The 27,734-nt window shown below is 41.3% G+C and overlaps 1 protein-coding gene across 1 annotated transcript in view; it reads right to left on the reverse strand.

Moving 5' to 3' along the window:
• The window catches only part of SYNE2 (spectrin repeat containing nuclear envelope protein 2), a 304,600-nt gene that overhangs the window by 139,389 nt on the left and 137,477 nt on the right, over positions 1–27,734 (reverse strand). The window contains exons 35-48 of the mRNA XM_045579886.1: positions 27,436–27,537; positions 25,842–26,042; positions 25,319–25,490; positions 24,994–25,106; positions 23,221–23,423; positions 22,645–22,764; positions 22,265–22,547; positions 20,176–20,327; positions 18,959–19,268; positions 17,047–17,211; positions 15,420–15,761; positions 7,666–7,821; positions 6,559–6,824; positions 3,130–5,239 (exon numbers count right to left, since the gene is read on the reverse strand). Of these exons, the coding sequence (XP_045435842.1) occupies positions 3,130–5,239; positions 6,559–6,824; positions 7,666–7,821; positions 15,420–15,761; positions 17,047–17,211; positions 18,959–19,268; positions 20,176–20,327; positions 22,265–22,547; positions 22,645–22,764; positions 23,221–23,423; positions 24,994–25,106; positions 25,319–25,490; positions 25,842–26,042; positions 27,436–27,537 (4,695 nt within the window). The remainder of the gene's footprint in view (positions 1–3,129; positions 5,240–6,558; positions 6,825–7,665; positions 7,822–15,419; positions 15,762–17,046; positions 17,212–18,958; positions 19,269–20,175; positions 20,328–22,264; positions 22,548–22,644; positions 22,765–23,220; positions 23,424–24,993; positions 25,107–25,318; positions 25,491–25,841; positions 26,043–27,435; positions 27,538–27,734) is intronic.

Consider the following 27,734-nt stretch of genomic DNA (forward strand, 5'->3'; position numbering starts at 1 on the left):
TGACCACCAGGGGGCAGATGCTCACTGCAGGAGCTGTCCCCTGGTGGTCAGTGCGTTCTCACAGGGGCAGTGCCACTCAGCCGGAAGCCCGCCTCTGTGGCAGTCAGACATTCCCTGAGAGCTCTTAGACTGCGAGAGGGCACAGGCCAGGCTGAGGGATGTCCTCCCTCCCCCCTGCCACTGCTCTGTGCACAAATTTTGTGCATTGGGCCTCTAGTGTTTATAACACTGTTTCCAGTTTGCTAAGAAAACCGAATCTAAATTCAAAAATAAATCTCATGAATCGTCTAATAATATATGTTCCTGCTCTTACATTAGGCATGAGTTAACCAATGGAATATACTTATAATGTATTGAATCTTAACCAATACTTGTGAAAAAAATAGATGAAAAGAAAGTAAACAAAGAACCCCAGACCTCTTGTGTTTTTAAATTAATAGTTATGCCACTAACTTTAGTTTTTAGAATCTCACTCAGTGTCTTCTCATTAAAACAAAAAATAGTTGAAATAAATAACTTTAAAGGTCTCTTCGTGTCCAGCACTAATTTTATGATTTGGGGAATTCATGTACCTTGTTTCTGGAAAATGTTTTAAATCAAGTGGAGAAGGATACAGAGAACAGACTTGTGGTGGTCAGAGGCGTGGGGGTTGAAATGAGTGAAGCAGGGGTCAAAAGCTATAAACTTCCAGTTATAAGTTGTGGGATGTAATGTATAGCATAGCCACTCTAGTTATGTTGCATATTTGAAATTGCTGAGAGTAGAACTTATAAATTCTCATCACAAGAAAAAAATGTAACTGTGGTGATAGCTGTTAACTAGACTGTTAACAATACGTATGTACAAATACAGAATATGTTGTACACACAAAACTAATACATGTCAATTATACCTCAATAAAAACATTAAGTAGAAAAATACTCTCAATTTGCTCTACATTTGTTAAGTGCCAATTTAAAGGACATATTTGGGATCATAATATGACTTTTCATTTCTAAAGAACTTATATTTATCAAAGTAGTGCCAATATATTACCTAATAACTATTTGAATTAAAAAAGTAAATTAAGTTCCATATTCTATAAATTTAATGTGATAATTCTGAAAACACAGTAAAAGGTATTATATTAAGCACAATTCGTTCCAATGATGCCTAAGCCATCTACACTATTAATGCAGAAAAGGAGGGGGTATGGTGGAGTCACTCTGCAACAGAGGTCAGCAAACTTTTCATGCAAAGGGTTGGACTAAATATATGAAGCTTTGCCAGCCAGCTACACTAATAAAAGAGTAAAATACAAATTGACCAGACCTTCATGACGCCCACCAACCAATTAGGAGTAAATATACAAATTAACCCAACCAAGATGGTGGGTTAATTTGCATACACAGGTGCTGAGCGGCCGGGGGCATTCCACACCACCCCAGCCACTCCTGGCCTCTAGGCAGCGTGGGAAGGGGTAAAGGTGGCTCCGGGCCTGAGCGAAAAGGCAGTGCCGGCAGCCAGGGGAAGACAGGCCCATTCTTGCACAAATCTATATAATAAAGAGCTAATATGCAAATGGTCATCACACCCTCATGTCAGTCATGTCCTCATGCCATCACGCTGTACTGCTCAGTCACTCAATACTGGGGAGAGAGGAAGGGGGCCCACCAGGCACAAATGAGCTCGCGAGAGAGGAATGGGACCAGCCAGGCACAAATGAGCTCTCAAGAGAGGAATGGGGATCAGCCAGGCTTCAGCCTTGGAGAGAGGTAAAATGCCTACCCTGCAGTCCCAGGAGCCAGCGGCTGTGCTTGCACCTGCACCCCAGGATATGGACAAGCCACACACCCCATGGTCCCTATGGTCCCAGGCATCAGCACCTGCAGCTGCGGCCCAGGAGAGGGACAAGCCAGTGCCCCACAATCCCAGGCGCCTGCAGCTGCAGCCTAAGCAAAGCCACCTGCCCATGGTCTCTTGAGGCTGTGGCGAGCCTGAGCAAAGCCAGCCTGGGTCCTGGGTGCCTGCAGCTGGCCAGAGGGAGGGAAGCCTAGGTGCATGCAACCAGCCAGAGGAGGGAATCCTGGGTCTTAGGTGTGGGGCGAGGCAGAGGTGGTTAGGGATGATCAGGCCAGCAGGGGAGCAGTTAGGGGTGATCAGGCAGGCAGGCGAGCAGTTCGGAGCTAGCAGTCCTGGATTGCAAGAGGCAGTCGGACATCCCCCGAGGGGTCCTGGATTGGAGGGGGTGCAGGCTAGGCTGGAGGACTCCCCCTCCCTCCCCACCCCCGCCTCCAAGCAGGAATTTCATATACTGGGCCTCTAGTCTATAATAAGAAGAGTGTAATATGCTAATTAGACCAGATGACCTTCCTCATAAGCTGGGACTAGGAGGGAAGCCTGGGTCCTGGGTGCCAGAGGGAAGCCAGTGCCAGCAGTTGGGGGAAGGAAGGCCTACTCTTGCACGAATTCCATGCATCAGGCTTCTAGTCTGGACTATACAGCTACTCAGTCCTTTGGTTGTAGCACAGAATTAGCCACAGACAATCCATAAAGAAATGGGGCAGCGCTATGTTTCAATGAAACTTGATTTATAAATTCAGACATTGTGGGCAGATTAGGCACGTAAGCCTTAAACCCAGACAGATCTCACGTTGATTCCTGGTTCTGTTCTAAGGCCCTGAGAAAAGTCCTGATGTTTCTGAAGTTCAGTCTCCTGATTTTAAAATGGGGTCAATAATAGGGCCCACTTCACAGAGTTGCTGTGATGATTAAAGGTAAATGTTCAGTACATTGCACGTTCTAAGTAAATGTTATTATTTGTGTTTTTTTCCTCCACACCATATTTCTCCCACCCAGCCCTATCAGTTCCAGAACACAAACAAAAAACTTTGTTCTGAGCAACACAGGTTGTTAGGGCTGTAGAAATAAGGTGTCAAACTTGACTTTTCCAAATGATAAGGCATTGAATTTAGATGTAGGAGGAGTCGGGGTTACAAACTGGCTCTTAGCAAATGGCCCTTCTCCTGTGGAGAACTTGCCTGTACAATTTCTAACTTCTTGAGAAGTGCAGATATCAACTAAAGAGCAAAACATCAAATCATGAAATAAAGATGGATGCATTAACTACCCAATTTTAAAGAAACTTACCATGCGCATATCAATGCTCGTATTAAGCTGACCGCGCAGCTCCTCAATGTCACGTAATTTTGTCTCCACATCGCAAGCTTCAGAAGGTGTTTCCTCTCTTTCCTTCTCAGTGACAGTTACACCTTGAATGCCACACATTTCTGCCTGAACTTGTTCTCGAAACGCTTCGCAATTATCCATTTCCTTTTGAATATGTTCCATTTTCAAATTTACAAGTAAAGGGTGCTGCAACTGCGATTTTATCTGGTTTAAAACATGGAGGGAATTTTCTAGTTTCTCCTGAAAACTCTCTTCATCCATTTCTTTTGGGTGGGACTCTAGGATTATACTTTGGAGAGCCTTAAGCAACGTAGCATTTTCCTCTAAATACAGCTTTGTGTGGAGTAGCTCTTTCTCTTTGAAGGAGTCATCAAAGGCCTTATTTTCCCTTAACTCCTTTGCCATCTCATGATACAAGCAGATGGCGATCCCGATTCTCTGACTCAGCATCCGAGCACCAGCACTGACCAGACAGCGTTCTGGAGAAGCAGGAGGGGTTGTTAGTAACGCTTCGGCCCTTTTCTTATTCTGCAAATCCATCGCCCTCAATTTACTTAGCGATGCTTGATATTTGCCACGTTCTGCAATAAATGTGTCCAACTGCCTCATCTTTCCTTCGAGTTCTCTCTCCTTTTCAAACACTTGGGATCGCAGCGTGTCAAGCTGGGAGCCATCCCAGTGGAGCCCCAGGGAGTCAAACGCTTCTCTGAGTCTCAGTGCTTGTCGGAGGCCGGACCGAACGCCCCGGAGGTGCCCCTGGAGTCCCCGGAGCTCCCCTTCCACACCCCCATCCCCTACCTGACTCAGGAGCAGCTCATGGTGTTGTATGCTATCAAGCTCCTTCTGAAGCGCAGATGTCTGCTCGTGGAATTCTCTGGAAAACCGTATCTTGTGCTCAACCTCATTGCATTTATGCTGAACGAATCTCTGTGTCCTGCTGGCTCTGGTCTCCAGGCTTTTCAACTGGTCGTCCAGAAACAGTCTTTCGAACACACTGAGGTCCTTACAGAGGCCCGGGAGCTCCTGAAGATGCGCGGAGAGTCCACCCGCGATTTCTTGCAGTTCCTCCCGAGACGCAGTCAGCACCGCTCGCTGGTCCTGCAGTTCGGCTTCTGTGGAGGCTGTTCCCACCGGGGGAACGATCCGTGCTTCGTTTCCTTGAAGCGAGAGCTGAACTTTCCCTATTTCTGCAACAAACGTGCTTCTTCCTTCCAGTTTAAGTTCCAACAGCTGCGACCTTTGGGTGGATTTCAAAACGAGCGCTTGACACTGACCTTGCAGGTCCTGGAGGAGGTGATGCAGGTCCTCGCGCTCGGGCGCGGGCAGGTCAGGGATGCTCTCCTCCGCTTCCTCAGCCAGCGCCTCCAGCGCCCGCTGCCGACCCAGGATGCCGTCGTGCCTCACTTTGCACTTTCGGATCTGGGAAAGGATGCCGTCCGGAAGGAGGGAAATGGGGACATCGAGCTCTCCTAACTGGTTCTTCACCCACAAGGTGGTCTCTTTCACCTTGCTCCTTAGCTCACTCTTCTGGATCTCGCTGTCCACCTCCATGTGTAATGGCTCCGATGCTTCCAATTGCGTCTGCAAATTATTGATCGCATCTTCCAGAACCTTCTTTTCTTTCCCCCCCCAAATCCTCTTCATCTGAAGTTCAGCTCTCGCCTTGAGAACAGAAAACCTATGCTTGACAGCCTGGAGGTCAGTAGCCAAGGCAACCGTGCAGGTGCCCCTTCCTTCCTGTCCTTCCGGGGAGCCCAGCCTCAACCGGAGGCGCTGGTGCTGCTGCTGCAGAGAGAGGCCCAACTCTCGGATCTCACTCATGAGAGATGCCAGCTCCTCCTGCTCCAGCGCGTGCTGAGAATACTTCCTGTGGACCAGCTGTTCTGCTTGTTTCCACCCCTGTTCAAGCTGCCTGACCTGGCTTTCCAACAGCTTCTTGTCCATGTCGCTCAGCAAGTCTGATATAGTTTCCCATTCAATTTTCAACTTGCTTAAGGAATCTTTCTCTTTTTCTATTGATGCCAGCAATCTCTGAATTTTGGCCACATAGGTTGCACTGTCCTGTGATCCCCTAGAGAAAAAAAAAGAAAAATGGAGCTTGTTAACATTTCTTATAAATCAACCTGAGGTTAGATGTCATCTAAAGAAATCAGTTCTGTTTTGAACTCAGGAGAAAAGATTAGGTTGTCTAGAAGAGCACTCTGTCTTTAGAGTAAAATCAGAAACTTAGCTTTCAATTAGTCCGTGAGGGCTCGTTTACAAAATGAGCATCCTAAAGTTGTAGAACCACAGGAGAAGAGTGAAGAGTGAAGGGAACAATGCATATAAAAGTACTCTGTAAAGTCCTTGCAGAGAGTACGTTTTAATAATGAAAAAACTGTTTACACATTAAGACTAGATCTAGTACCATTTACCATCATTTTCAAAGCCAAAAGGAATGCATTTTGTTTTAAAAGAAACCAGTACAATACATATATATTAAATATGTTCCAAACAATTTACACCAATTACGCTGATACTAAATAATTAACACATTGTTTTCACCTCCACAGATTAGAATAAATTCTTGACCAAAAGAATACTGAGCCGACCAGCATGGCTCAGCAGTTGAGCATCAACCTACGTACCAGGAGGTCACGCTTCAATTCCCAGTCAGGGCACATGCCTTGCTGGCTTGATCACTAGTCGGGGGTGTGCAGGAGGCAGCCAATTAATGATTCTCTCTCATCATCGATGTTTCCATCTCTCCATGTACCTTCCTCTCTAAAATCAATTAAAAAATTTTTTTTTAAATACTGAATTCCACAGAACTTTAAACATATTTTGCAGGTATTTTCAGTGTGAATTCCATGTTAAACAAATTAAGTTATAAAGTTAATATAATTTAATTAAAAAATTAATATCCTTAATATACTTTTGTTTTGCATGAAACCAACAAAGTTTTCTTCAACAGCTTCCATGTGGAATGAATTTCCATGCGTAGTATTAAAATCATATTCTTTACAGTATAAAGTCTTAAAACCTTGGGCCGGCCCTGACTGGCGTGGGTCAGTGGTTGGTGCATCAGCCCATGTACCAAAGGGTCATGGGTTCAAGTCTCAGTTAAGGACACGCACGTTGGCCGCAGGTTCAATCCCGCATCCCAATAGGGATATAAAGGAGGCAACCAATCGGTGTGTCTCTCTCACATCAATGTTTGTCTCTCCTTCCCCTCTCCCTGCTCTCCACTTCTTTCCATTCTCTCTAAAAAAGCAACGGAAAAAATATATCCTGTGAGGATATGTTAACAAAAAATTAAAAACAAGCAAAGAAACAAAAACCACCTGGGGGCCTGTTCAGAGTAACAGAACCTGTGTTTGAATAAAATGAACTCAAGTCTTAAATTCTTACACTTTTAGACTTTCCTTCTCTGTCAACAAGACTTTCAGTGAGGATTCGATTGCGGCAAGGTGTTCCTGAAAATCTTTAAGAAGACAACATTGGCGTTCTTTGTTTTTCTTCAGAGCAGTAAGTGCCTGAAGCAGACTGTCCAAGTGCTGCGCTGAGTTCCTTGGACTGTGGAGAGCCAAGGCACTGGTCTCTGTTGTGCTGAGATATTCCGTTTGTTCCGGGGGTTCAATGGCTGCTTTCTTTGCTTCCAATTGGGCATAGAATTCCTAAAAAACAAGTCAAGGAAATCAGTAAGTACACACTTGCCTATTCACTCATTCATTTTCTTTTCTATCCTCTTTCCTTCCAATAACGCACTCTATCCCAAAATGTCCTAAAGGTTTCATTTGTACATAGAGAAAGTTAAGTCCTGATGTTTAAAAGGGCTTTTTCTCTTGAATTACGCTAAAATCTAGACTCAAATTCACCATGGGTCTAGCATTTAATAGCAATTAGATCACCCCATTGTGTTAAAAGGTTCTGCAGTGTTGAAATGCAGATTCATCTTATTATTTACATGCATTATCCCTTCTCTTGTCTTAGATACATGTTTTCTATTATAGAAACTTGGTTAAAATTGTAGGGGTCGTTTTTTAAAAACATGGCTATGTATTTCCCTATTAGATTATTTTATGTAGCTATTAGTACATAAATACATATAAAAAATTTTGTAAACAGAGCTGTAAAAACAAAGAAGCAGTACCCCATAATGTTGATAATTAGAAAAATAAAAGGAATTTACCAAAATCTGAAGAATACATAGGAATAAGAAAAGGAATGATAGCAAGTCAGAATCTCTGCATTTTGTTACTGCATTAAGTAAGTTTTTAGGAACTTTGTGAAATAGAATGAACACGAATGTTCATTAAACTCTCCCACTTTTTAAATGAGAAGATTTATAAAACTTACTGATTAGTACATAATTATAGAGTTACCAAATTGATCATCAGGCAAAGGTTAAATAAGACTTTTCACTCCGTGCAAGCAAGTTTTTAGTAATTACAATATATTGTATTGCACTGGATAAATAATGCAATCATGTTGTCAGTGTTTTTCTTGTTCCCGTACCTCTATCTCTTTTAATTGTTCATTTCTTAACACGACATCTAATTCTAAAGGTTGATTTTGCAGCTCATTGACTTTCTGCTCATCTTCAGTGTTTTTCATGCTTTCTTGAACATCGAGAGAAAGTTGTTTTGACAAAAGCATCTCCATAGCTGAATTCTGAAAACATAAAAAGATTAATTGCTGAGCAGTCTACCTTCCAAATAAATAACTTTTCTTTTTCTTGATGAAAGCATGGCAGTTTCTTCCGTTAACTCAAAGAGTTTTTACTCCTTTTTGTTTTAACTCAAAGACTTTTTACAAAAGTATACTTGAGTACTATCCAAGATAATTTTTTCATGCAATATTTAATGCTGATATCAGTATCCTGAGAAAAATTAAACTTTTTTGACAAAACAGTATGGGATTTAGCAATGCTCCATTGTTTACAGAGGTATACATACTCTAGATAGTAGTCAAAGAAAGAAGACAGATATAGAAAAAGGAAAAAATGTTCCAAAGTTTATACTTAGTATTCAAAAGGATGTGGAGGGTGGGGCAAATAATAGGCATTCAATGTTACCTATTTTTTTTAAAATATATTTTATTGATTTTTGTACAGAGAGGAAGGGAGAGAGATAGAGAGTTAGAAACATCGACGAGAGAGAGTCATCGATCAGCCGCCTCTTGCACACACCCTACTGGGGATATGCCCGCAATCAAGGTACATGCCCTTGACTGGAATTGAACCCGGGACCCTTCAGTCCCCAAGCCGATGCTCTATCCATTAAGCCAAACCGTTTTCGGCTCAATGTTACCTATTGATAGTTTAAAGTAATAACTGAATAAACAGAGGAAACACCAAGACTTCATGATATTAAGAATGAATGAATTATGCCTTATATCAATCAGAAGAATTTCACAGCCCACATAAGGCAGAACAGGACACACACACACACACACACACACACACACACTATATATGTAGTAATTTAATCTTTTCTGAAATCTCTAAGAACTTAAGATTCTCAATAGGGTAAAGGGACATCTGCATTCATTTATTCATTCTTCCAACAAATATTTGTTGAGCACTTACATGTAGTAGGCACCATATGACAGTAATTTTAAAGATTTCCAACATTTTGCTAAGGTGTTAGTTGTTATTTTCAGGTTACTTGATAAATGAAATACCACTTAATTCTGCTATATACTTTCATGTCAGTAAAATACTTGAGGTTTCAAGTCTATCAAACAAAGCCGAATGTGTTGTCTCAGAAACACTACCTACGTAGCAGTAGAAGATGTTAACACCTGGGAACTTTCTGTACTATCTTTGCAACTTTCCTGTCAATGTGAAAACTATTCTAAAATGCAAAGTTTGTTTAAATAAAACAGATACCGTCTGGAGTGTCACCAATACTAACTGGTTAAAAAAGAAAAAAATTCCCCTGACCAGTGTTACTTGTTTTGAAGTACTTAGTTACCACTTAGCACAAGTCACTTCTTTAGAGCAGCTTCAAATGATAAAAATGACCTTGGCAATTTCCTCCAGTTCAACCATTCCTTGTGGCCTATCTCAGGGGGAAAGACCTGGGAAGCTGTGGGAGGAAAGGGGAGTCGCCTCCCGCCAAGCTTAATTGGCCAATGGGGCTCTTTGCCACAAGCCACAGTCTAGGAGGTGGACAGACGCTTGCCTCTTTCTCACCTGATGGCTACTAGAAAGAGTATCCCCACACTCCACAGGTGAACAAGAGCTAAAGGCGTAGCCCTGGACTCAGGAAACTTGACTTCTAAGGATCTACTGAGAATTAACAGCCCTTGGTCTCTCTTACCTGGTGGACGAGTGATGAGAACTAGTAACACTTGTAACATGTCATGGGTAATCTGTCCTTAGTGGTCAGAGAGAGCATTCTGAAAAACCGGAAGTTACTCCAAAACAAGAATTTGTTTACCAAGCCCCAAAGCCTTGTTTCCACTTGGAAACCAACAGAGTCCCTCAAAGGATCATTTCAAACGTAAAAGGTAACATTCCTTTGCTGTGCCAGAGAGGCTGGAACACGAAGTTAAGGTGGTGATTGGCTCCTGGAAAGGTTCTTTCAAACCAGTTACCTTGGCTCATCACCCTCGGCGAGGTTCTCTTTTGGTTTTACGGGCTTACTTGAAATATATTTCACTGCGAGTTATAAGCTATTTCAAACATACTTAAAAGAACTAAATGTAACAGGTATGCATTACCCACAACACAAATATGTGATATAATTTCCCGTATTAAAAATATAACTTCAAGCCCAATCTACATTCTTGGTTCATCTCTTCTCCCCCAGAACTACTAAAGTCCACACATTTAAAAAAAAATCTTGATTGTTGAGAGTATTATAGATGTCCCCCCCACCCCATCACCACCTCCACACCTTGCCTCTCTCCACACTATTGTCTGTCCATGGGTATGCATACAAATTCTTGAGTCAATCTCTTCCCACTCCCTTCTCCTCTCTCCCTCTGAGATGTGTCCATCTGTTCCATATTTCTATGCCCCTGGTTCTATTTTATTTTTATTTTGTTCCTTAGCTTCTACATATACATAAGATCATGTGATATTTATCTCTCTCTGATTAGCTTATTTCGCTTAGCCTAAGTTTTTATACTTTCAATACATATATTAGTATTTATACAATATTGTTTTATGTATCTTTAATTCTTATAAAAGTGGAATCATGTATGGACCATTTTATGGTGTTTAATTTCCCACTCAGAAATATGTTTTGAGGTTTATCTAAATTGACATATATAAACCTAGTACAGTCATTTTAGCCTTGTGTACTATTCTGCTGTTTACATGAACGTGATTTATTCATCAGTCAGTATTTAAGCGATAGTAAGTATTTATGTGAAAATATAAGTATTTTACTCACTCTACAATGAGGGCTCAGCTGGATGTCAAAGTGTCAACTGATAACTATTTTTCTTCCAGCCACACAAAAATGCTATTACATTGTCTTCAGCTTTCAGTGTTGAGAAAACTATTGTCAACATATTATAACTGGGTTCCCTCCCCACCTGGTTGCCTCTCAGATGCTACTTCTAAGGTTTGGTGGTTTACTATTTAGCTACAATAATTTATTTTTATTTAGCCTGTTCAAGTCTCTAATTCCTGAATCTGAGGATTCATATTTCCCCTCAATTCTGAAAAATTTCCCAGCCTTGCTCTGGCTCCATTTTCTCCTCCTACAACTCATATCAGAATTGTGTTAAACCATCTCAGTTCAGACTCTGGGTCTCTTAAAATCTCTTTCCTATTCTCCATCTCTTTAAACTCCATGTTAGATTATGGGTAATTTCTCCATCACATATTCTAGCTTCAAGATATGTCAAGTTTGCTGTTAACCTGGCCATAATAATATGAATTTCAATGGCTTTTTAAAATTTATTGAAATTTCATATGGTTCTTTTTCAAATCTTCCTTTTTTTCTCAAAGTATTTTATTCTTTCCTTATGATTTCAAATCCTTCTTTTATATCACTTATCTTTCAAAGCATATTATTGCATAATATCTTCTAGACTGCTACATTATCTCATTTTCTTAAGGTTTTATTTCCTCTCCTTTGTAGTGATGCGGACTCTTCTCTGTAGTAGCAATTTGTGTTATGAATTGATTGACTGATACTAATGAATATTTATCAGAATTTTTTTTTTACTCTACTGTGGGAATCCTTTTGGCCTGATTGGTAAAAGTGACCCCTTAGTGTGGATTTGTGTTTGCTTCTTCCAAGTACCCTGTAGAGGAATGGAGATAGTTAGATACATAGATAGATAGGAAGATAGATAGATACAGGCAGTCCTCAGGTTACATCAGACTCATGCATGTTGTTTCTTGGTTACGTCACCACCTCCCATTTATTTAAAAAAAAAAAAAAGTTCTGTCATTTCAATGTATGTACATATGTGCTTTATGTTTTTATTATTTATTCACCACAAGGTCAGGAATTGTTAACTTTCTTTTAAGTTTTTTTACTGTTTCACTTCATTACTGCTGTGTGTGTGCTCCATGTGAGTGACTTAGGCGCTTATGTAGGTGGGTTCTGACTTACGGCAAAGATCGTGTTACATCGCACTGTAGGAATGGGTCTCTGACATAACCCGAGGGCCTACTGCAGATAGACAGATAGACAGACTGACTAATTTTCATTTTATTTCTTGACTTGAACTGCTCCACAATGTAAGTATCATAGATTTGGATTCTAAACCCATTTGAGATACGCATTTAGTTTGGATTTCTCATGAGAGACCCTTTCCTCCCATCTGCAGCCAGGATAAGCCAGTCCTAGCCCTTTCTCTCGCCCACCTTTCTCTAATCTCTGGTTAGAGATTTTCTAGTCCACCTTTCTCCCAGGGGGAAAAGTTCTCAAAAGGGGCCCCGTGGAGGATCCATTCCTGAGAGTGGCCGCTCATGAGCCCTCATGAACTCGGAGTCCCGGGCCGCTGATTCTTTCCCTTCCCAATGCTCCTGGAATATTTCTTTTTTAAACAGAACTACGATTAACATACACTTAAGATAAAATCTAACTTTTAAATTATGCAATAAGTATACATATTGATCCAATGATCGTAAACGGAATTTTCAAAGTTAATAATAAACGTAGAGTGGAAAATTACCATTCAAGCAAAAGACTGGTTGAGTTATATACCCAACTATGTTTAAATTTTTCATCCACCTAGCTTTCCTTAGAGTTTGGGAAAGAAAAGGATATTTGGTGAGACGAATATCATCAACTCTCCTTAAGGACAGGACCATGACATTTCATCTTTATATCCATTAAGTCACAAAGGAAACGTTTTTACTTTAACAGGTAAAATACTGAGTTTTAAACAATTGAGCACTGTCTCTGGCTTAGCAAATGTATCAGCTTCCAAAAGAGCTAAGTCCAAACAGCTTTACTCTCCCTTTTCCCATTCGGAGCAGTGGTCCCAGGACTATACTAACTCTGTGACAGTGATAAGCCCAAAGCTATCACTTGTAGCCTGCCAGCCAACAGTGGGACAGTGTCATACAAGCTCTCCAGGATGTATTTCTTCATTCTTTAGCACATGTGTCAAACACAAGGCCCGCGGGCCAAATCCGTCCCGCCAGGCCTTGCAATGTGGCCCGCACCGCGCTGTCATCACTGCACTCCACTGCGTTTCCATCACAATGACAGTTTATGACTGTTCAGTAAACCATTCGGCCCGCGATTTAGGCTGGATTTTAGATTTTGGCCCCTTCTCTGATTGAGTTCGACACCCCTACTTTACAGCATTTCAACAGAAAGCAGCGAAAACCAATTCTAAGCACAAGCATGCATCATCACCATTAGAGACAACACCTAAAGGCCGATCACCACAGTCTCAGAGGCTGCCTCTTTATCTCAGCATAATCACAATGTCTAAAATGTCCATGTGGCCGAAACCGGTTTGGCTCAGTGGTAGAGCTTCGGTCTGCGGACTGAAAGGTCCCAGGTTCGATTCCGGTCAGGGGCATGTACGTTGGTTGCAGGCACATCCCCGGTAGGGGGTGTGCAAGAGGCAGCTGGTCGGTGTTTCTCTCATCGACGTTTCTAGCTCTCTATCTCTCTCCCTTCCTCTCTGTAAAAAATCAATAAAAATATATTTTAAAAAAATAAAAAATGAATAAAATGTTCATGTGCCCTGTAAGGCACTTAGGACTCAGCCAGCCTTGCTTACTCTCCGGCCTCAAGCAGCCCTCCACCTTCCATGCAGTGGCCTTCCTTCTGTTTCTGGCTGCTCACGCTCTCTCCCACAAAAAGAGCAAATTCTACCTTTTCTGTCATGAATGGCCCACGCCCAGCCCTGAGCTCGGTTAACTCGGGCCTCAGTTCAAACGCTGTTTCCTTAGAGAAAACTCTCTCTAACAGCAGTTCAGGTCTGACTCGTTTACTAGAGACGGTCATGGAACCGTGCTCCTTCTTTAGTTCCTGTAATTAGCCTCTCATTAGTTAATTAGTTGACTAATGTATGTCTCCTCCTCTAGGCCAGAAGCCCTCTGAGAATAAAGGACATGTCTACTTTGGCTCGCCACAGAACTCTCACTGACGGCTCAATTTTAACTTAAATGATGTATAGATGGAGTCATATTAATGAAAAAATAAAAACATAGCCAAAACCGGTTTGGCTCAATGGATAGAGCGTCGGCTTGGGGACTGAAAGGTCCCAGGTTCGATTCTGGTCAAGGGCATGTACCTTGGTTGTGGGCATATCCCCAGTAGGGGGTGTGCAAGAGGCAGCTGATCGATGACTCTCTCTCATCAATGTTTCTAACTCTCTATCTCTCTCCTTTCCTCTGTGTACAAAATCAATAAAATATATTTAAAAAAAGAAAAAAGAAAAAAAAGAGATAATTTCAGCCAGTCTTTGACTGTCAAGATTAACAATCTGTGGGCTGTAAAGAAGAGTGGGAAGAAACTGAGGATCTGTCACTCTATCTGTCATTGACCAGGCATCTGCCAGGAATGCTGGGAACAGGGTTTGGTTGCGTTAAAAGAGAACAGAGGAGGTTTAAATAAAAATATATTTTAAAAAATAAAAACCATTGTTGGATTATGACCTTTATTTAGGTTTCAGTATATCCTATTGAATTTTTGGAGTGCAGAGCCCAAATGGGCCTAAGAAGCTAATTTTAAGGTTATTAAACAACTCCCTTTAGCAACATCATGTACTTGGATAGAAAGTCCTCAGTATTTTTTTATTTATTTATTTTTTTTTACTTAATTACTGCTGTTTAAATTCTGCTAAGAGTTCCTTTTACAGATACAACATCAAGAGTCTCACCTACAGGGCCCTGAATCCTTGAAGACATAATTCCTTAGCACTAACATTGGCATTTGAAAGTCTTCCGGTGGCCAAAGAGACGTTCTGTTGCCATTTAACCTTGCTGTAGACATTTCTAAAAAAACCCTCTCGGTTCCTCTAACCCGCCAGGCACCTCTGTCCTAGCGGGGGCCACAGGAGTGCGCGTTCTGTCTGGTCCTGGTGCCGAGCGCTCACAAGCGATCACACCTGAACGCTAACCTCTGCGTGTCCCCCTGGACCCGGACCGCGACATCCGCCTCCCGGGGAGACTCTTTCACACAGGTTCCTAGGCGGCTATTTGGGCCTTTTCCATTTTAATCTTTTAACTGATGAGAAAGCACTTTAAGAGCCACAGGAAAAGGTACCCATTTGTTGTTGTTTTTTTAGAACGAAAACAAAACAACATTCTTCTTTTTTCTCCCCGGGGAAAATTAGGAGCTGGATGTTGCCACGCTCACGCCCACGCCGAATGATCTGACAACATTTAAAAACGCATTTGCAGGAAAGGGTTAACGTAAGAAGAAAAAGAAAGGGATCCAGCTTTTCAAACAGTCTCTGATTTCACTAGAAAATCAACCAAAAAAGGAAAAAAATAGGACTCTTTTTCCCCCCCTAAGAAAACGGGTAAAGCACATTTTCTTTTCATTTGCCTTTTCTAATTTGCCTTTGTGCTCTTGACCCCGAGGAACCATATCTGATTACACACCAGAGAGAATAATAAACCTAAATTGATGACTAACATTTTAACGGACTGCAACAGTCATATTTCGCCACTGAAACCTTGGACAGCTTCCCAAGGGCTCTCGTTACGAGTGGGCAGCACGTGGAGGGCTTAATTACGAAATCAGAAGGCTTGATGCAGGACCTTCTTTTCAAATCCCACACCTCTTCATCCTCAGACGCGATGGCACGGAGATGCAATCACAAGCACTTACCTTGTTTGTTTCCAAGTCTTCCTCCAACTTCTCCACTGCAGCTGAGCCCTGAGTGGACTCGTGCGCGTCAGACGTGACCTGCTTCTCTCTGCCTGGCTGAGGAAACTTCTCTTTCTTTCCCGCGGAGCATTTTGATTTGAGGACGCTGTTGAGATAATTTTCCATCTCCTGCTTAGCAGACTCAAGCCTGCATTCCAAATCTTTTTGTTTACACTTAAGTGATTTTATGTCCTCTTTAATAATCTTCTGTCCCGCTGAAGATGTATTTTGCTCGATGGATTTTGCTAAGCCTAAAATCTTCTCTAATGGGCCATCTTGTAAATGGAGTCTATTCTCTAGTTCCTGTGAGTGGAGAAGAGATTGTCACAAGAAGTGTCTGCTCAATTGTCACAAGAGTTCATTGACTTTTTGTAAATCACAGCGTATTCTGTTTCACTAGTGGGAAGTATAAAAAACCCAACTCATGTCACAAAGAAGAAACTTTGGGTATAGTTTAAACCAAGGTAGCATCCTAGATCAAATTCCCTAACACATTTTATATGTAACTAAAATTGAGTAAGACATAACAAATTTTCGCAACACAGTCCCTGGAATATCAGAGGCAGTCAATACATAGTTGTTGAGCATATACTTAGTTCAAGATACAGCCCTTTGACATGATCAAAACACTAAATAATAACTGTCTACTATTTGCAAAACATTGAAAAAATCATTTAGAAGGTCTCCACGTGTATCGAGTGTTAATATTTAACATTCAGAGCAAAGCTTATTAAATCAACCTTCCTAGTACAACAACTTAGACATAGCAGGAGCTCAATCAACATTTAGTAAATGTATGCATGAGTGAAGGGGGCTAGTTTGAGAACACTAGACTCAAAAGTCATTTGAGGTTCTATATCTGGTATTGATGTTCCATTGAAACAGAATAAGGCATAAGTTCCTAGGTGAACAACGTAGGATTTATTAGTCACTACTTAATAGATCAACCAAAAAAACGTTCATTCATTCAACTAACAGCAAGTATATGGTAGGCTCTGAAGTTACATGGATGAGTAAAATCCAGTCCCTTCATGTTCCTAAAGTCCCGTCAGAGAGACACAGATGTAAATAGACAATTGTAATGGAATGCGAAAAGATCTACGTTAACAAATATGTACAGGCCACTGAGACATTCTAACATTCTAAGGAGGAGTTCCAGATTTGCATTTTAGAGAAATCCGAGAAGGTACCTTCGAGAGGGTACCATGCGGGCAGGGAGCCCATTCAGATGTTTAAGGAAGAGACCTGTGAGATGAGGACCTGTAGTAAAGCAGCAAGAATGGGGGCCACAGGGGAGCGGCAAAGTGTAGCGATAGCCCAGAGATAAAATTCTCCATAAGCTACAGACTGGTCACGGGTGGAATCATCCCCAAGGGTCCCCAGCAGGGACCGTTAGTAACACAGATTGTAAGTGGATTTATTTACCACATAAGAACATTCCCATTGGCTGGGAATAATGGCTGGTCAGAACTATACTTCATAGTCATCTGAATAGCACTTGAATTTCAAACCAAAGACATTGATTAGTAAAGTTGTCATTCAAATTGAGTTTTTTAAGTATCTATCATGTCTGGACATTGTTTAATACCTGCAGTTCCCGCAGTTTTTCCTCAGCTTCTCTTGGCTCCACAGGCTTGTCAGAAAAGCTAACACATTCTTTGGACATGTTGTCCAATTCGGTATTCAGGTCTGTTATGCAAACCTGATATGTGTGGTGTTCCTGAACGTGACCTTCCAATTTTTGCACAGAATCCTAAAAACAAAACCATTGACAATTTATGAGTTATTTCTGAGTTCTCACTCAGATAATAAAAAAATTGCTCACAGATACTTGTTTTATAAGATTTCAACTTGAAACAGGAAGATGGCCATAATTGCCCAGAGTTCTTTTAGAGTTTAGTGTTTGAGAAATTTCACTGTAAAACCTCCCTTCTTCCCCCAAAGTGACCCTTTCTGAAACCACTTTTCCCCCCATGCTTCTTTGCCTTCGTTTTATTCCTGAAGACAACTAATTTGTCAAGAGGTTCACAAAATGAAATGCCTACAAATTATATCATCAAATCACAAACATCCATAATAAAGCAGCTCCCTTAATTATCCTTCTTATCAAAACCAAGCACCCACACTTGCAAATGAGACTATCTGAGATCATCCTAACCCTTGGTTCCCTTTATAAGATTCAAACTCCAGAACTGTTAGAAAAAAGTAATCATAACTCAAATGCAAAACCATCTCCAGGTTCTCCTCCTGGAATAAGAAAATAAAGTGACCACAACTAATCAGAAAAGTAGCAACCATTAAGCTAAACCACTTACAGTCAAGCAGGTATATCTTCAACCCCTGCACAACTCCTCTAGTTGTATAAACAGGATTTCTTTGCCAGGTAATTCCCACATGGAAGCTGGCTTTCAATGTGCAAAGAATTATAAAGCACTAGAGGCCCGGTGCATGAAATTGTGCATGGGTAGAGTCCCTAGACCTGGCCAGCAATCAGAGCTGATCTGTGGGGTGACAGGCAGGGCAATCAGGGGGCCTTGCTGGCACCGGCCTTAGCCGGCTTGGCACCGCCTACTTGCCAGCCCTGTCCAGTGTCATCCCCGCCCCCGCCTCCCCCCCCCCAGCCTCACCTACTACCACTGCTGCACCTCCCTCTGCAGGACAGCCAGCGGTATGATGGGAGGCGGGGGGGAGGGAGCCCCTGCTGGCACCCGCCTTGGCTGGCCTGGGGCCTGTGGACAGCTCCTGCATAGAGCATCTGCCCCCTGGTGGTCAGTGCACATCACAGTGGCCTGGTGGTTCCAGCATTTGATCAATTTGCATATTAGGCTTTTATTTATAGGATTCTCTTAAAAGAATACACTCCCTCATGGCAAGCTGACATTTCACCTCTTAACTGCAGATCATGTAGAAAACGAAAAACACGAGGGAGGGACACTGATAAAATGGTTTATATAGAATAATAAACACAAGCTATTATGATAAGTGATGGATGGATGGATGACATGTGAATAACTGACACAACTACCTTCATAGTGATGCCTAAAAAATCTTAACTCTTCCTATTCCTGAAGAGAATTTCAATGAGAGAAATAACATCATCATCAATGAACACATGATGGATTCTTCTAGCAAAACGGACTGGTTTGATTCCTTCATCCTTGAGGAATTAACATTTTTATCTAAAAGTGACAAATTAAATTTCAAAAGCTTTCGGAGGCCTGGCCGGGTGGCTCCGTTGCTTAAAACATCATTCTGATATGCCAAGGTTGCAGATTTGATCTCTGGTCAACCAATGCATGCACAAATAAATGGAATAGCAAATCCATGTTCCCCCCCCTCTCTCTCAGAGTCTCTCTCTCTCTCTCTTTCCCTAAAATCTATTTTTTTTTTAAGATTTTTGGCTTTCCAAAAGAACAACAACAACAACAAAAAACAAGGTTCTGTATACAAATCTTACATAATTACAACAGTCCTTTAAAATTTCATTTCCCCCGCTTCACCTGTAGTTGTTGAAGAAGACTTTCGTGTAGATGCTTTATTTCCAGCCAAGACTCTTCACTGAAGTTGGGATTTTTAGTGCATTCTAAGAGGTAGTTTCCTTGAGATTTTAGCTCCTTCAGCAAGGATGTCAAATCTTGTGCTTTCTGGAGGAATTTCTTGTAATTTTTTAGCTGAGCTTTCTTCTCCTGCAAACCGTGCTGCAGAGCTAAGCCCGCTTCCTGTTTCTTCTTCAGTTCTGTGAGCACTAATCTCAGGTCCTCCTTGCTTTCCAAATACTTCTCTCCTTCCAGCAGAAGCTTTTCTTGATGGCTACATTTTTAAAAGTGTTTTACAAAGGAAATGACACTTAGCAAATGCAATGGCATTTTGCATATTATAATGCAATACACATTATAATGAAGACATTAAAATAACACTAACATGCATTATTCCTACAGACTTTTTTTTGTCAGTGTAACTATGTAAATAGCACTAAAGTTAGCTCAGGAATTACTTGCAGTATTAATGAAAAACTGTTTTTTGTTACATAACTTGAGAACAAACACTTCAGAATTTGGATTTCAAACTATTTCTTTTTATTATGTTGAAATATAACTCTATTACCCTATGGTTTTCTTTTTCATATTGGTAAAACAAAATAAGCATCCAGTATATTGGCCAACAACTAGTTTATTCTTTCTATATACTGAATTTAGCTTTGATCTGATTGTCTCTTTGAAAAATACAAAATTCACATTTCCATGAAACATTATCATTTAAGATGTGGTCTGAATTAAGAGTTTCCACCGGAATTACTAGAATGTCCAATGACTTCAGACCTTTACCAATATCTGCACATGTAAGAATCTCTCCGAAGACATGTTTAAAAGCATTGATTTTTCTACCGTAACACCATACAGACACTGAGGTTGTCTGGCGAGAGGGAATTTCAGGGCAGAAGTGGATTTAAAAGTACAATGACCGGTAATGATCATTTGTTGCCAAGAACCCCAGCAGCTGAAGCAAACACTGCCGCAGCGCTGTGACAGTGTGCTTCCTGTCTGATCCACAGAACCACTGCTCTTCGTTTCCGCCTCTCACACTGTGGCTGCCCCTGACCTACTGACTCTCTCTCCAATAGATACCACATCCAAATCCAGGAGGCAGTCAAAACATACTTGTTATGGCTTCGCTGTGCAACCAAACACCACGGGAGGGGTGAAGGCCTGTCCTTTACCTTAGATACGTGTTGGCTAGCTGGAGGGTGCTGACCCACTGGCTGTCGATATCAGCCACGGTCTCTGCATCCAGCGGAGCCTGGCTGTTGGCAGCCTGACTCCTGACCCTCTGTATTTTGGCGTCCCCTTCAGGCTTCAGCAAAATGATTTCCTGAATTAAATTAAAAAGATTTTATATTCCCATTCGCATTACTTAAGGACAGTATAGAGGATATCTTTTTCTTTATAAAAATTACATTGAAATTATATTCTAACTGCAGGTTAGATTTCAAAATTAGCCTTTCATTTCTATATATGCCCAAAAGACAAAGAACTCCTTCATGTAAAAAAGGACTAGCTCTCCATAGACATCGGTCAGGTTGATCTGATTGCAATCCCAACTTCCTCTTGATTTTCAATTGCCTTTAAATAAGTTATATGCAAAAAGACAAAACAAAAATCCAAACCCTGAAAATCCACCTTCCTGTTTGCTCCATTACTTATAGGTGGAGAGGTAGGTAACACCTGAATGAGACATTTTTAAAAATATAGATATTTTATTGTGGGTTTTTTTTTTTTTTTGGTTTTGTTTTTTTTTTTACAGAGAGGAAGGGAGAGGGATAGAGAGTTAAAAACATCGATGAGAGAGAAACATCGATCAGCTGCTCCTGCACACTTCCTACTGGGGATGTGCCCGCAACCAATGTATATGCCCTTGACCGGAATCGAACCTGGGACCTTTCAGTCTGCAGACCGACGCTCTATCCACTGAGCCAAACCAGTTTCGGCTGAATGAGACATTTTTATACACCCTGGATGAGACATGGCTTCCCACAGGACAATGCAGTGTCCCTCCTGTCTCTCCATTGCATAACTCATTCCCATTCCCTGCTCTTCTCTTTCCCTACTTTGCTCAGAGCTATGAAGTTCCTCCGTTGAAACTACTCCAGATTCATGTTCTCTGGAAAACTTTTTAGATATAATCCCAAAAGATTCCAATTACTTCATTAAGTCTCGCCAACCCTTACAGCTATTGTTAACCACTCCTTCCTCTAACCTTGCTCCGCTTAACATGATTTCAATTCTCCAGAGTTTCTTTTAAGCACACATCCTTCTGTCTCCTGCATTTTAAACTAGCAATACTTACTGAATCTCCCTTAGATAAAAAGGGAACTGGCCCAGCAGGCGTGGCTCAATGGTTGAGCATCAACCTATGAACCAGGAGGTCACGGTTCAACTTCAATTCCCAGTCAGGGCACATGCGCAGGTTTCAAGCTCAATCCCGAGGAGGGAGGCGTGCAGGGGGCAGCCAATCAATGATTCTCTCTTATCCCTGATGTTTCTATCTCTTTTTCCCTCTCCCTTCCTCTTCGAAATAAACAAAATATTTTTTTTAAATAAAAAGTGAGCTGAAGGGAGAGTGAGATTTCTTGCCCTCCACAACCTGCCCAGGATCTAATAACCTTTAAGACCTATACACATCAACTCTGAAGGAGTTCCTCTCCAGCCCTGTCCTGGAGATTGCTGGCACCCCTGCTGTACTGACGTGTCCATTTACAGCCGGCAAACTCCCACCTGCCACAGCTCCAGCCACTGTCTCCACGTCAACTCCTCTGCACAGTGAAGATGGACAAGACTTGGGCACTGCCCTCCCAAAGAGAAACTCACTTTCTCTCTTCCCTCTGCATTCAAATAATTTCAGGCCCACCACAGCCCTTCTCTGTTGTAAGGTCCGTCACCTGACTGTCTTCAACCTCCACAGCAATTCTATTTTCCATTAAGACACAAATCTTGGCCCTGGCAGGTTTGGCTCAGTGGGTGGATCATCGGCCTGCGGGCTCAAGGGTTCCGGGTTCGATTCCAGTCAAGGGCATGTACCCTGGTTTTGGGCACATCCCCAATAGGTGGTGTGCAGGAGGCAGCTGATTGGTGTTTCTTCTTCATCGATGTTTCTAGCTCTCTTTCCCTCTCCCTTCCTCTCTGTAAAAACCCAGTGAAATACATTTTAAAAAGAAAAGAAAAAAGAAACAAATCTTGGCCATTTGCCTCTAAATCTTTTCAAAATCAGAGTTCACTCTGCCCCCTGAAATTTAGTTTCCACGGGTATACCTTTATTTTTTGGATTGTTTCCTCAAGTGGCATTTGGCCTTCAGATGAATTCAAAACCATAAGGGACTCTTTAATCCCTGTTATCCAATGAATTACATCTTGTGCAAGATCATTAAAGCTCTGGTCCTCGGCAGGAGGTAGCTTATCCTCTTCCTCGATTTGTCTCAATAATGCCTGGTATCTATCAATCAAATGTGTTGATTCCAGTATTATTTCTTCTTCTTCAGTAAGCCCACATTCCTTCAGAGAGTTGCTCAGCTGGGCCACAGTTTCAAATTGTTCTCTGTAAATTCCAAATGTTACTGAAAGTTTATAGGAGCCACACACCATGTAAGAAACCATATCCCCAGGAAATATATTTTATGTAAGATCAGTTATACCTCTTTCTAGCTAGAGCTTGGCAAAACAATTCCGTTTTCTCTCCTGATTGCTCCATTTCTTTCCATTTCTCTTCTTGATTAGTTAACCAGTTACTCAGGTCTCTGTGGTCTTCCTGGAGTCTAAATGAACATGACATGTGTTAGAAATAAAATAAGCAAACCAATGCTTCTCTGAAGAGAAGGTTGACACGAATCTTGGGATCCAACCAGGTTTTAGTATATGTTTTGTTATTCTTTGGAGAAGATTTAATCTGTAACATTAAAATCTGAATAGTAACAGCCTGTATTACAATGAGATTCTATAAGGCAGTGAGCCACACAAATGTATCCTAAAGAACAGGAAACAAACAGAAAAGATTTTCAGACTCTCCCCTAAACTTTTGCCATATTAAATAACTTGAAGAATTCTCTAAACTTCCATTTTCCTAGAGCCAAACTTAGATTTGAAAGCACGCATTTTGTTTGTGAAATCTGTGTGTATTGTATTGTATATCCCAATGCAAGCTGTTCGGAGGCAGAGTACATACACAGGTGCCATAGAGAACATGCTGTTTAGGTGTCACCTCTATTTCCTACCTCAGCAGCTGCTGCAAGCAGTCATCGAGCTCCTTTGCTCGCACCTGGCATACGGACTCCATTTTTTCTAAGTCGATTTCTTGGTGTATAATCCAACTGTTGAGCTCCTTAACTCGTGCGTTGGGCAGATGCTTCCTCACACGATTCACTACCGTTTCCACCTGCTGTACTTGACTGCTTCGTCCTTCAAGAGTCAAGAAATCCTATTTAAAAAAAAGACAAAAGTCAATTATGTCCTGCTGGCAAGCCTAAGGATGGTCTCTGCCATCCCCACGACCCTTTCCAAGCCAGGACATGCACAGCCACCTTCTTGACATCCTATCCAAAGGAAGACCTGTGGAGAAACAACGAATGTCAATGGCAAATGACCGAAAGACGACTTCTATGAGTCCTACGACGTGTGTATACAGCTGACTTCCTGGTGATGGAGTCAAGCAGAACAACGAGGTGCCGCTGTGAAGGTCAGTAGGAGTTGAGACGGGAAAGGCTGCATTTTTCTTGTCTCCTAAATACTCATCCCTTTCTGGTAACCAATATGTAAAACCACACAGACTTTTTTTTTCTATTTAACTTTGTCCGAATGAGAATTTTATTTCAATGTTTGTGCTAAAAAGTTTGCTAAGGCTCACACAATGGGTGAAGTTAAAAGCAAAAGAAAAGTCAGAACTTTAAACTAAAAAAAAAATAGAAAGGAAAAAAGTATCATTGAAGAATGGTACCAAATCAATAGGTCAGAGAACATGAAATGCCATCAATAAGATGAGAGGACGGCTTATTCTCTTTTCGTTTGTTTTCTACATTTTTTACTGATTTCAGAGAGGAAGGGAGAGGGGGAGAGAGTTAGAAACATCAATGATGCGAGAGAATCATTGATCAACCACCTCCTGCAAGCCCCACGTTGGGGATAGTGCCCAAAGCCCAGGCATGTGCCCTGACCAGGAACTGAACCGTGACTTCCTGGTTCATAGGCTGACACTCAACCACTGAGCAACACTGGCTGGGCTATTCTCAAAACTAAAGCACTAGATGATTTCCCGAGGTGGTCAGAGTTAAGGGTGCCACCAGCATTTCAAATGTGCAGGCACTCTGCCATTCATTTCAGGCCACCCTCCACTATACCCTTCCCAGCAATGTATTAAAGTTCAACTGCAATTTTTAAAAGAAATATATGTTGCCGAAACCGGTTTGGCTCAGTGGTAGAACGTCGGTCTGCGGACTGAAAGGTCTCAGGTTCGATTCCGGTCAAGGGCATGTCCCTTGGTTGTGGGCACATCCCTGGTAGGGGGTGTGCAAGAGGCAGCTGGTCGATGTTTCTCTCTCATCGACGTTTCTAGCTCTCTATCCCTCTCTCCTCCTCTCTGTAAAAAAATCAATAAAATATATTTTTTTTTTAAAAGAAAGAAATATATGTTTAGAAAGACTTTAAAAAATGAAGAAATATCTTTCAGGAAAGTAAAGGAATGTCAAAATCCAAATGAGATACATTTTTTACTTTTTATCAAATATGACTTTAACACAACTGAGTTCACCAGCAAACTCTTAGATACACAGCTTCTTAGAATAGATGTGAAAACAGAACTTGTTCCAACCACTTGCACCATTACCCAGTAAACAGTTTCAAAATATTTGGGGAAAGCCAGGTTATTTGGAAATATTATCTCTATTAAGCAAATTAATAAATCAAAGTAATTATTATCCTATCTACTTAAATACAGTTCTATGCCTCTAGTATTTTACTTTTAATGAGTTTTGATTGAAATGTATATGACTTACAGAAAGCTTTTGTCGCTTTTGTTCCATACTCTTTTTTGTGTCTGATGATTCAAAACACTCTTCAAGATTCATTTTAATGTTGCTGAACCAGTCATTAAAATTCTTGCACTGATCTGCAGGGGGGAAATATTGGCACTTGAAAGAAATGAATGTTATTTATGACATGCATAGATTAATGAGTGCTTCCCCAAAAAAGATTTAACTTTTCTTTAAATATAATCTGTGCAACCATCGCTAAGGGAAGCTTAGATTAATCTTTGTGTTCACAGTACTTGTTCACACTTCAAGATTCTCAGAAACACAGTAGAGGAAACATTGCACTCACCATTCAATAACTTAGAGAAGTGATCTTGCAAAACACTTTTTTTGGTATTAAATAAGTCACTGACACTTTCATATTGCTTTTTTAATTCCGAGAGTTCAGGAGTCAGGCAACCTATTTGATTCTCAAGTGATACCATGCTTTGCTTTTGCTGCAGAATTTGCTGTTGTATCTCCTACGTACACAAACAAACAAACAACCCTTAAGTCTTAAAATGGCCTTAGTCACAACGCATGTTAAATCTCCATTTGTTTTTATAGAAATAGGTAATTTTCTATTGGGTGGATCTGCTTTCTCTTAGCCCATAAATGTATAAAAGCACTGCAATTTAATATAAAATAATTACTGTCCACAGAGCAAGTCAAAAGTGAAACTGCCAAATATACACAAATTGTTTTTCTGAGATTTTCCCCCGAGCTTGCATTTTTTATTAACTATTTTTATTAACCTCGAGAGGCCAGACTGTCAGAAAAAAGTGTGAAGGTAAATCTGAGCCGCGGAAGGGAAGCAGCTGGGAAGGAGGTACCTCCAGTTTCGTAAAGATCTCCAAGCTGTCAGATGGAGACAGGGCTTTCAAGAGGGACTCAGTCATCCCGATCTGGGTCTTGGCCTGGTCGAGGTCCTCCCTTAGCTCAGCTGTGTTCCCACTGAGGGCAGAGCAGCTGGATTCTCCTGCTAAGAGCATTTTCACATGTTCTATCTTGTTCAAAATAGAAGACTCCATGACCTGAAATCATGAAACACAGGAAGTATGGTTACAGATTTTAACTGAACTAGATTTTAAGACAAAGCACACTGCTAGGAAGCGAGTTGAGATTGCTTCATTTCGCTGTGGAATAAACACTTCTCTCCTTATAATTCTCCCTTGTCCTCCATCACTGATATGACCATTCGAATGGCGCCCTTAGAGCAGGAGTGGGGACATCCGGCCTGTGGGCCTTTTAAAGCCAGGAAATCATTTGGTCCGGCCCTGCCAAGGCAACCGCGGGCGTGACTCGAAATTCAATAAACCTAGTTTTCTTCAAAGCAATACAAATTTATATACGTGGATTATATTATATTAAGTGAATGATGTTACAAATACCCAAATGGCCCTTGGCAGAGAGAGGTTCCCCACCCCTGTTATAAAGAAAAGATTATTATGAGAACTGAACTTGAATTTCTGACTTTTTATGAGACTAGTGTGAATCCTTCCCCCAAAACCAGTTTTATCTAGCCTATCAACAGAGGGATTATTTCTTTTGAAAAACATGTAAAAACATATAGTAAAAATTACATAGCCAGCATCTGTTGAGTATTCATTGTGTACACAGCATCGTGGTAAACACGAAACGCACGCACGCACGCACAAAAATACAGGCGTGAGAAGGCAAAGTAGGTTGGTTGCTCAAGATCTGACGGCTAATGAGTGGTGGCACCTGGACCTCACCCAGAAAGTGTGACTCATGCTCAGCCATGTGAGTATTCCCACTCCGCCACCGTGCACCTCGATCTACAGAAAACTGTAACAAGTCTCTTTGCACAACAGAATTCACACTTGAGGCAAAACCCCTGATTCTCCTTCTAGAAACTTAGTCACTGGAGCCTATTTTCCTTCCTGCATCCATGACAACTCCTGAGGAAACCCATGTTACTTGACAGAGACACGCCATGATACCTCTCCCTCTACACAAGAGGCCTGTGAAATAAGGATAAGAGAACCAGCGATCAGACTCTCAAACCTCAAAGGGAAAGTAAGGGTGGATGGGGGTAAGGGGAAGAGATCAACCAAAGGACTTGTGTGCATACATATGGGCCTAGCCAATGGCCATGGACAATGGGGGTTGGGAAGGGGGCATATCTAGGGAGGGGTTTGGGATGGGAATGGAGGAATAAGGACAATTATGTGAGATCATAATCAATAAAAAATAAAAAATAAAGAATGCAACCTACAATATTATTCATAGAACAAAGGTAAACTAGGCTGACCATTAAAAATTTGGTTCGATTTAATAGAGGAATCAAATAAAGGTGAATTAAATAATGACCCTAACTTTATTTTAGGTTTAAGATTAGAACTCTGGTGTGTGAACATCGCTTTAGAGTACCCTCATTGCGACTTTTAAATAAAAATCCCTTACCTGCAATTCCAGAGGTATTTCACTGCTTTGAAGCAGAAACTGTATTTTAGCCACTCTTTTAGAAAATTCTGAAGGTTTCTGTTCGTGAACTTGTAACTCTGCCTAAAACACATAATTGCAATAAAAATATTTTTATTGTACACCTTATTTTCTGGCGCCCATGACTGCTCTTGTTAATATACAGAAAATGTACTGGATTGCCCCTAGTCACTTGGTTTTTGACAGAGTCCTGGGAGTTACAAACCCAAGTGCCTTCATGGATGAGATAATGGGAGATAATTAAAATATGTATGATTTTG

The sequence above is a fragment of the Pipistrellus kuhlii genome, unplaced genomic scaffold (genome assembly GCF_014108245.1).
Source record: "Pipistrellus kuhlii isolate mPipKuh1 unplaced genomic scaffold, mPipKuh1.p scaffold_m20_p_1, whole genome shotgun sequence".
NCBI lineage: Eukaryota > Metazoa > Chordata > Mammalia > Chiroptera > Vespertilionidae > Pipistrellus > Pipistrellus kuhlii.